General features: G+C 46.5%; 1 protein-coding gene across 1 annotated transcript in view; it reads right to left on the bottom strand.

Moving 5' to 3' along the window:
- ABCB8 (ATP binding cassette subfamily B member 8) overlaps window positions 1–11,765 on the bottom strand; it is a 54,779-nt gene extending 43,014 nt beyond the window's left edge. Inside the window, exons 1-5 of the mRNA XM_082276024.1 lie at window positions 11,590–11,765; window positions 5,723–5,878; window positions 5,546–5,640; window positions 4,996–5,101; window positions 438–599 (exon numbers count right to left, since the gene is read on the bottom strand). Of these exons, the coding sequence (XP_082132150.1) occupies window positions 438–599; window positions 4,996–5,101; window positions 5,546–5,640; window positions 5,723–5,878; window positions 11,590–11,616 (546 nt within the window). The 5' untranslated portion in view covers window positions 11,617–11,765. The remainder of the gene's footprint in view (window positions 1–437; window positions 600–4,995; window positions 5,102–5,545; window positions 5,641–5,722; window positions 5,879–11,589) is intronic.
- Window positions 11,766–12,185: the final 420 nt, after the last annotated feature.

The following is a 12,185-nucleotide window of genomic DNA, read 5'->3' as shown; positions in this document are numbered from 1 at the left end:
GAGGTCACATGACTGGGGAGATGGAGAGGAGGAAAGAGGTCACATGACTGGGGGGATGGAGAGGAGGAAAGAGGTCACATGACTGGGAGGATGGAGAGGAGGAAAGAGGTCACATGCCTGGGGAGGATGAAGAGGAGGAAAGAGGTCACATGACTGGGGGGGGGGTGGAAAGGAGGAAAGAGGTCATATGACTGGGGGGATGGAGAGAAGGAAAGAGGTCACATGACTGGGGGGATGGGGAGAAGGAAAGAGGTCACATGACTGGGGGGATGGGGAGAAGGAAAGAGGTCACATGGGGGGTTGGAGAAGAGGAAAGAGGTCACATGACTGGGGGGATGGAGAGGAGTATGGCATCTCAGGTATTGGGGTGTGCAGTAACGTCAGGAACACAATATGGCGCCCTCATCTGGGGCAGGCAGAATGTGGGGGGATCTTACCTGCTCCTGGGCACGGCGGGACAATCTGCGCAGGAAGGAGCCAATCAGGGCCCCGGCCCCAACCAACACGGGCATCACTACCACCAGCAGGCCAGTCAGCTTGGGAGAGATGTAATAGAGGGACACAAAGCAGCCGAGGGTCTGGGTGCTGTTCCTGAGACCCTGCAAAGAATTACAAGATGGGTTACCTGTGTCACCGCACTCACCCCAAAAATGACAAGACTACCAATCAGTCACCCCCAATGTATGATACATGACACAAGCCTCAACACGAGGGAAAATCCTACGAAGGACCGTATACACACTGCCAATAATTCTAAACAAAGACATTCTTGGAATACAGACTCCGCCCCCGACCCATCTACATGCATAGGTAGCATTGGCCCTATATACCCTGAGCATAATACCTCCCCCTTCCCTTCTACCTGTACAAGTGCCAGCAGCCCCATACAAACCCAAAAGAATACAGACCCCACCCACCCCTTCTTCCTGTACAGCCGTCACTGGGAGTGAAAGACAGATACTTAATGGACACTGAGAATATGGTTTAGATTGCTACAAATGGGTTCTGTATTTCCACTTATGATAATGTTTATTGTACTTCAATGTCAGAGACAGGTTCTCCCTATTGTCTGTGTATTGAGGTGTGATGTGGATTTGGTTACGCCTAACTGTCCCATTGTTAATGAACTCACATATTGTTTGTCCAGATGACTAGATAATTAGTTCAGGTTAATTATATTTCTGTATACAATTTCATCTGCATATGATAATGTAATCAGGCAACCCCTGACCGGATGGGGTAATCTAATCAGGAGGGGGAGGTCCATGCTGTATATAAATTCTGTGTGACTGTTCAATAAAGGAGAAGATTGCAGTACAAGCTAAGTTCTCGGCTAGCTTTGTATGGGGGCGGCTGGAAAATCTGATATCTATGTTCACGACTGAGAAGAAGCCGTATACTGATGGAAGTCCACAAAGAGTGTGGGTCGCAGTTCCGTTACATTGGTGGCAGGCGGTGGGATGATTCCTGCAGTCTGGGACATCCAAACCTCCACCGGGAACCAAGGTCCGGGTAGCAGAGGTGGAGAGGTACAGCTATCAGCCGCCATGGAAGAGGAATTTGGAAGGAGGTTGCGATAGATGCGGATACAGCACAGGGGACCAGTGTCAGAGAAGGTCCTGCTAGGATGGTATGATTAAGTCCGCTTGAAACTCTGGAAGGAAGCACTAGCCCGTGAGCAGCGACACCAGGCAAAAATGTTCCTTGCTTCAGATGGGACAGTAATATTTGTCAGCAATATCCTCATATAGAAATATGAAAATGTAATCCCACTTTACATAGGGAGACTTAGACTGTTGTAGACCATTGCCATGAAGTCTGTGACTCCTAAATAATGTGTGTATTCCATGTCCCTCAATGTCAGACAGGTTTTCCCTATTTGTGTATTGAGATAATGTGTATTCCAGCTTCAATGTGAGAGAGACACACAGACTGTCATTGGCAGCCTGGTCCTATTGTTTGTGTATTGAGCTGGAATGTGGATTGTGCCTGTCCCATTGTTAAATGTTAATGACCCACATTGTTCTGTCCAGATGGCTAGATAATTCGTTCAGGTTAATTCTGTTTCTGTATACAATTTCATATGCATATGATAATGTAATCAGGCAGAGGGGAGGGATTGTGTACACTGTATGGGAGTGTAAAACTCTGTTTTAATTGGATTGTGAATTTCAGGGCCTGTTCCCAACAAGGTCCACCACGGCGGTAACCTTGTCCTGTCTCTCATTGGGGGAATCTGCTACAAGGGATTGCTATGCTCTTCATACTCCCTTGATTAATCACTAAGCTCTTGTAAGAGCTTGTTCCTGTTCCTGCTGCACTCTCTGGGGAAAGAGAGGTTCACGCATTGGAACCTGGAGACTTGTCGTAGGTCCAGGGTGGGTAGGAAACGACGAGCCCCCAACCAAGCTGCAGCGGTTCATGGGGTCGGAGGTTGTTATGGTGTCTGGTGGAGTGCTTGGAGCCATCGGGAAGCAATAGGAGCATCCGTCAATGGAGGTACCCAGTCGGGGTGCCGCTTGATCCGTTACAAGGAACAACCCAGTGAGCCTACAGCAGAAGAGCGGGCATCCAGGCCTAGTGCGACTGACCTCTGCCTGCAACAATTGGTGACCCAAGAAGATGTGTGCAAGGCCACTGACTTTACAGTTCACTTTCCTGCAGAACAGCTGGCAACAGTGCCTAACATCACTGAGCTCTGCCCAACACCAACAGCAGCATCAGCCTTCCTGAGAGAAGAGGCCCAGGGTGAAAAGGTGGTGATCAGCCTCCAACAGATGCTGCACAGTTCGGAGAAGGTGGTCATCCTTCCTCCCCAGTGAGAGATCCACAGTCTGGGACCAGAAGAAGCCGGTCTCCCTCCCCAACAGTTAGCCGGAGCGGATTATGTGGAGTCCCCAGCAGAAGAGCTGGCAACAGAGCAGACTGCGGCTGGCCTCTGCCCTTAACGTACAAAAGACGGAGTTCCTGTGGTAGTGGATGGGACTGCGGTCTTCACCTCTATATCCCAGGGATGCTGGGCAGTTGGCCCAGGTCCCCAACAGCATGAGGGTGTGAGCCCAGCCCCCCTGTCTTCTCTCCAGCAGCTGAAAGGACTCCAGGGAGAAGGGCCTGTCCACGCTTCTACCCTGCAGCGGGTATGTTCTACGGGAGAGGCAGAGGTTGGCTGGGTGAGTAATGCTCCGCTTGGGACAATTTGTTTGGGATACTGTGTGGGTACAGACATTTTGGGGTCCCCTCCTGTGTTAGTCTCCTTCCAAAAGGGGAGAGATGTGAAGGGAGTCACTTTGGTTGGGGGGCCTGTGGAACCCAGATTACTTTAGAGAGGATGGGAAATCCCCCTCTCAGCCCCTTAGGCCCCTCTTATGTGTAAGTCACCCTGTGTCTATTTAGGGACACAGGGTGCCCAAGAACCCCAGTCTGGCCTGCCCAAACCAGACTTCCACCGACTGATCGGCTATGAGAGCTCCATGCGCCCTGCCAGGACAAACTTACAAACTATGTGGAACTTTGTCAAGGAAGCTGCCATGATGGATGGACTCTTTGGGACTTGTTACCCGACTAACTCAGGCACAGACCGATGGAGGTCTGGTACCTGGTTAGTCTACCTTTGGGGGGAAGATATGCAACGGTACTCACTGTCACTGGGAGTGAAAGACAGATACTTAATGGACACTGAGAATATGGTTTGGATTACTTCAAATGGGGTCTGTATTTACACTTATGATAATGTGCATTGTACTTCGATGTCAGAGACAGGCTCTCCCTATTGTCTGTGTATTGAGGTGTGATGTGGATTCTGTTAAGCCTGTCTGTCCCATTGTTAATTGTTAATGAACTCACATATTGTTTCTGTCCAAATGACTAGATAATTAGTTCAGGTTAATCCTATTTCTGTATACAATTTCATCTGCATATGATAATGTAATCAGGCAACCTCTGACCTGTGTGTGGTAATCTGATCAGGAGGAGGAGGTCCATGCTGTATAAAAATTCTGTGTGACTGTTCAATAAACAGAAAATTCCAGTACAAGCTAAGTTGTCGGCTAGCTTTGTATGGGGGTGGCTGGAAAATCTGATATCTTGTTCATGACTGGGAGGAAGCCGTATACTGACCGAAGTCCACAAGTATAGCCCCATACACGCCCAGCAGAACACAAACCCACCCCGCCCCTTCTACCTGTACAGGTACCATCAGCCCAATACAAACCCAACAGAATACAGACCCACCCCGCCCCTTCTACCTGTACAGGTGCCATCAGCCCCATACAAACTCAACAGAATACAGACCCACCCGCCCCTTCTACCTGTACAGGTACCATCAGCCCCATACAAACCAAACAGAATACAGACCCACCCCTTCTACCTGTACAGGTACCATCAGCCCCATACAAACCCAACAGAATACAGACCCACCCCGCCCCTTCTACCTGTACAGGTACCATCAGCCCCATACAAAACCAACAGAATACAGACCCACCCCACCCCTTCTACCTGTACAGGTACCATCAGCCCCATACAAAACCAACAGAATACAGACCCACCCCACCCCTTCTACCTGTACAGGTACCATCAGCCACATACAAAACCAACAGAATACAGACCCCACCCCGCCCTTTCTACCTGTACAGGTGCCATTAGCCCCATACAAACCCAACAGAATACAGACCCACCCCGCCCCTTCTACCTGTACAGGTACCATCAGCCCCATACAAACCCAACAGAAAACAGAATCACCCCGCCCCTTCTACCTGTACAGGTACCATCAGCCCCATACAAACCAAACAGAATACAGACCCACCCCGCCCCTTCTACATGTACAGGTACCATCAGCACCACATGTTCCTGGAAGTTGGAAATCCACATCCTGCTTGGGCAGGTACATCTGTCTCTAGTGATTACACTTTACTGCTCCAGTCACCTGCTGACCTCCTACCCCCCCCCCTCCCCCAGGTAGGAATATCTTAGCAGGCGGGGGCCCCCTATAACACTCACCTGAGAAATCACCTGCTTGAAGGCGGATTTGAACTCCTGGACATCGGAGGTGAGCCGGTTCACGAGGAGCCCCGTCTTCTGCGTATCGAAGAACGCCATGTCCTGCCTGAAAGAGGAGATACCAGGAGGAGGCGGGGGAAGGTATGATAGGCGGGGGAAGGTAAGATACCAGGAGGAGGCGGGGAAGGTAAGATAGGCGGGGGAAGGTAAGTTACCAGGGGGAGGCGGGGGAAGGTAAGATACCAGGAGGAGGCGGGGGAAGGTAAGATAGGCGGGGGAAGGTAAGTTACCAGGGGGAGGCGGGGGAAGGTAAGATACCAGGAGGAGGAGGGGGAAGGTAAGATACCAGGAGGAGGAGGGGGAAGGTAAGATACCAGGAGGAGGAGGGGGAAGGTAAGATACCAGGAGGAGGAGGGGGAAGGTAAGATACCAGGAGGAGGCGGGGGAAGATAAGATACCAGGAGGCGGGGGAAGGTAAGATACCAGGATGCGGGGGTGGGTAAGATATTAGGAGGCGGGGGAAGGTAAGTGATGATTCGCAGACACTTACCTGAGCAGAGATGTGAATAAAGCTTTCCTCATCCCGCTGGCCACGCCCTCCCCGACCCGCGACAGCAAGATGATGTACCCGCAGGTGAGTGCGCCCTGAGGGAGGAGCCATATAACCATCATACACAGAGCACCGCCTACTCCTCTACTATTTACACAGGCTCCGCCCATCACTCACCTGAGCCGCGTACAGGGCCAGTAGTTTGAGGGCGGGGCCTCGCACCTCCTGCAGGTAATTCCCAGCATGCTCCCGGATGTAGCGGGAGACGACATTCACCAACTCCCCGAGGATCAGCGGGATCCGAATATTCAACAGAGCCGCCGCAAACGCCAACTGAGGAGAGAAACCACTGTGATGTCATCACACCACCAACACAGACCACACCCCCCTCCCATATCACACCGCTAACACAGACCACACCCCCCTCCCATATCACACCGCCAACACAGACCACGCCCCCCTCCCATATCACACGACCAACACAGACCACACCCCCCTCCCATATCACACCGCTAACACAGACCACACCCCCTCCCATATCACACGACCAACACAGACCACGCCCACTTCCCATATCACACCGCCAACACAGACCACGCCCCCCTCCCATATCACACGACCAACACAGACCACGCCCACTTCCCATATCACACCGCCAACACAGACCACACCCCCCTCCCATATCACACCGCCAACACAGACCACGCCCCCCTCCCATATCACACCAACACAGACCACACCCCCCTCCCATATCACACGACCAACACAGACCACGCCCACTTCCCATATCACACCGCCAACACAGACCACACCCCCCTCCCATATCACACCAACACAGACCACACCCCCTCCCATATCACACCAACACAGACCACACCCCCCTCCCATATCACACGAACAACACAGACCACGCCCACTTCCCATATCACACCACCAACACAGACCACGCCCCCCTCCCATATCACACCAACACAGACCACACCCCCCTCCCATATCACACCACCAACACAGATCACGCCCCTTCCCATATCACATCATTGTTACATTGTATCTTCTTTCCACGCTAATCCAACAGCACCACCTACTGGCCACACCCAGAATCACAGCGAGATCTCCATACACTGCACTATACATTACATACTCCTCTCCATACACTGTGCTGTACATTACATACTCATCTCCATACACTGCATTATACATTAGATACTCATCTCCATACACTGTGCTATAAATTACATACTCATCTCCATACACTGGGCTATACATTACATACTCATCTCCATACACTGCACTGTACATTACATACTCATCTCCATACACTGTGCTATACATTACATACTCATCTCCATACACTGCACTATACATTACATACTCATCTCCATAAACTGCACTATACATTACATACTCATCTCCATACACTGCACTATACATTACATACTCATCCCCATACACTGCACTGTACATTACATACTCATCTCCATACACTGCGCTATACATTACATACTCATCTCCATACACTGCACTGTACATTACATACTCATCTCCATACACTGCACTATACATTACATACTCATCTCCATACACTGCACTATACATTACATACTCATCTCCATACACTGCACTGTACATTATATACTCATCTCCATACACTGCACTGTACATTACATACTCATCTCCATACACTGCGCTATACATTACATACTCATCTCCATACACTGCTATACATTACATACTCATCTCCATACACTGCACTGTACATTACATACTCATCTCCATACACTGCACTGTACATTACATACTCATCTCCATACACTGCACTATACATTACATACTCATCCCCATACACTGCACTATACATTACATACTCATCTCCATACACTGTGCTATACATTACATACTCATCTCCATACACTGTGCTATACATTACATACTCATCTCCATACACTGTGCTATACATTACATACTCATCTCCATACACTGCGCTATACATTACATACTCATCTCCATACACTGCGCTATACAATACATACTCATCTCCATACACTGCACTATACATTACATACTCATCTCCATACACTGCGCTATACATTACATACTCATCTCCATACACTGCGCTATACATTACATACTCATCTCCATACACTGCACTATACATTACATACTCATCTCCATACACTGCATTATACATTAGATACTCATCTCCATACACTGTGCTATAAATTACATACTCATCTCCATACACTGCACTATACATTACATACTCATCTCCATACACTGCACTGTACATTACATACTCATCTCCATACACTGGGCTATACATTACATACTCATCTCCATACACTGCACTGTACATTACATACTCATCTCCATACACTGTGCTATACATTACATACTCATCTCCATACACTGCACTATACATTACATACTCATCTCCATACACTGCACTATACATTACATACTCATCTCCATACACTGCACTATACATTACATACTCATCTCCATACACTGCACTGTACATTACATACTCATCTCCATACACTGCACTATACATTACATACTCATCTCCATACACTGCACTATACATTACATACTCATCTCCATACACTGCACTATACATTACATACTCATCTCCATACACTGCACTGTACATTACATACTCATCTCCATACACTGCACTATACATTACATACTCATCTCCATACACTGCACTATACATTACATACTCATCTCCATACACTGCGCTATACATTACATACGCATCTCCATACACTGCGCTATACATTACATACTCATCTCCATACACTGCACTATACATTACATACTCATCTCCATACACTGCACTATACATTACATACTCATCTCCATACACTGCGCTATACATTACATACTCATCTCCATACACTGCACTATACATTACATACTCATCTCCATACACTGTGCTATACATTACATACTCATCTCCATACACTGCACTGTACATTACATACTCATCTCCATACACTGCGCTATACATTACATAGTCATTTCCATACACTGCACTATACATTACATACTCATCTCCATACACTGTGCTATACATTACATACTCATCTCCGTATACTGCGCTATACATTACATACTCATCTCCATACACTGCACTATACATTACATACTCATCTCCATACACTGCACTGTACATTACATACTCATCTCCATACACTGCACTATACATTACATACTCATCTCCATACACTGCACTATACATTACATACTCATCTCCATACACTGCGCTATACATTACATACTCATCTCTATACACTGCGCTATACATTACATACTCATCTCCATACACTGCACTATACATTACATACTCATCTCCATACACTGTGCTATACATTACATACTCATCTCCATACACTGCACTATACATTACATACTCATCTCCATACACTGTGCTATACATTACATACTCATCTCCATACACTGCACTATACATTACATACTCATCCCCATACACTGCACTATACATTACATACTCATCTCCATACACTGCGCTATACATTACATACTCATCTCCATACACTGCACTATACATTACATACTCATCTCCATACACTGCACTATACATTACATACTCATCCCCATACACTGCACTGTACATTACATACTCATCTCCATACACTGCACTATACATTACATACTCATCTCCATACACTGCACTGTACATTACATACTCATCTCCATACACTGTGCTATACATTACATACTCATCTCCATACACTGCACTATACATTACATACTCATCTCCATACACTGCACTATACATTACATACTCATCTCCATACACTGCACTAAACATTACATACTCATCTCCATACACTGTGTTATACATTACATACTCATCTCCATACACTGTGCTATACATTACATACTCATCCCCATACACTGCACTATACATTACATACTCATCTCCATACACTGCACTATACATTACATACTCATCTCCATACACTGCGCTATACATTACATACTCATCTCCATACACTGCGCTATACATTACATACTCATCTCCATACACTGCACTATACATTACATACTCATCTCCATACACTGCACTATACATTACATACTCATCTCCATACACTGCACTATACATTACATACTCATCTCCATACACTGTGCTATACATTACATACTCATCTCCATACACTGCGCTATACATTACATACTCATCTCCATACACTGCACTATACATTACATACTCATCTCCATACACTGTGCTATACATTACATACTCATCTCCATACACTGCACTATACATTACATACTCATCTCCATACACTGCGCTATACATTACATACTCATCTCCATACACTGCTATACATTACATACTCATCTCCATACACTGCACTGTACATTACATACTCATCTCCATACACTGCACTATACATTACATACTCCTCTCCATACACTGCGCTATACATTACATACTCATCTCCATACACTGAACTATACATTACATACTCCTCTCCATACACTGCGCTATACATTACATACTCATCTCCATACACTGCACTATACATTACATACTCATCTCCATACACTGCGCTATACATTACATACTCATCTCCATACACTGCACTATACATTACATACTCCTCTCCATACACTGCGCTATACATTACATACTCATCTCCATACACTGCACTATACATTACATACTCATCTCCATATACTGCACTGTACATTACATACTCATCTCCATACACTGCGCTATACATTACATACTCATCTCCATACACTGCACTGTACATTACATACTCATCTCCATACACTGTGCTATACATTACATACTCATCTCCATACACTGCACTATACATTACATACTCATCTCCATACACTGCGCTATACATTACATACTCATCTCCATACACTGCACTATACATTACATACTCCTCTCCATACACTGCGCTATACATTACATACTCATCTCCATACACTGCGCTATACATTACATACTCATCTCTATACACTGCACTATACATTACATACTCATCTCCATACACTGCGCTATACATTACATACTCATCTCCATACACTGCACTATACATTACATACTCATCTCCATACACTGCACTATACATTACATACTCATCTCCATACACTGCACTATACATTACATACTCATCTCCATACACTGCACTATACATTACATACTCATCTCCATACACTGCGCTATACATTACATACTCATCTCCATACACTGCACTGTACATTACATACTCATCTCCATACACTGCGCTATACATTACATACTCATCTCCATACACTGTGCTATACATTACATACTCATCTCCATACACTGCACTATACATTACATACTCATCTCCATACACTGCACTGTACATTACATACTCATCTCCATACACTGCACTATACATTACATACTCCTCTCCATACACTGCGCTATACATTACATACTCATCTCCATACACTGCACTGTACATTACATACTCATCTCCATACACTGCACTATACATTACATACTCATCTCCATACACTGCACTATACATTACATACTCATCTCCATACACTGCACTGTACATTACATACTCATCTCCATACACTGCACTATACATTACATACTCATCTCCATACACTGTGCTATACATTACATACTCATCTCCATACACTGTGCTATACATTACATACTCATCTCCATACACTGCACTATACATTACATACTCATCTCCATACACTGCACTATACATTACATACTCCTCTCCATACACTGCGCTATACATTACATACTCATCTCCATACACTGCACTGTACATTACATACTCATCTCCATACACTGCACTATACATTACATACTCATCTCCATACACTGCACTATACATTACATACTCATCTCCATACACTGCACTGTACATTACATACTCATCTCCATACACTGCACTATACATTACATACTCATCTCCATACACTGTGCTATACATTACATACTCATCTCCATACACTGTGCTGTACAGGAAGGGGGAGAAGGGGGAGGAGTCACTTACAATGACAGCAGAGAGGAGGGCCAGCATTTGGGGGCGGAGAAGTCTCCAGAACTCGGTCCAGTTGAATTCCGGTTCGGGTCGGGGGATCTCCAGTACAGGAGGCGTGTGATTGGTTACTTCCAGTTGACAGAAAACGCCCCGCCCCCCCACACAGAACACTCCTGATCCCAGCAACAGCGCCAACACCCGCCCCTTACAGAGCGGCTTCCGGGCGGAGGAGAGGGCGGAGCTACGGATTGCATTGCGGAGGCGGGCATATAACTGAAGGGGTGGAGTCAGCGGAGAGGGCGGAGCTCCGGAGATACTGAGGAGCCTGCAAGAGAGAAAACAGAGATCAGTCTAAAGGGGAACCCCAACATCCCGCCCTAAAAATACCCCGCCCCCTGACATCCCGCCCCTTAATACCCCGCCTCCTGACATCCCGCCCCTAAATACCCCGCCCCCAGACATCCCGCACCCCAATACCCCGCCCCCTGACAACCCGCCTCTCGATTCCCCGACCTCCATATTTATCAACACCCCGCCCCCGACACTACATCTATGGAGGAATCTGAGGATGGAGATGACAGAGGACACACAGACTATAAAGGAGAACC

The sequence above is a fragment of the Pelophylax lessonae genome (genome assembly GCF_965119305.1).
Source record: "Pelophylax lessonae genome assembly, contig: HAP1_SCAFFOLD_197, whole genome shotgun sequence".
In the NCBI taxonomy this organism is placed as follows: domain Eukaryota; kingdom Metazoa; phylum Chordata; class Amphibia; order Anura; family Ranidae; genus Pelophylax; species Pelophylax lessonae.
This window is presented reverse-complemented; position numbering and strand designations above follow the sequence as displayed.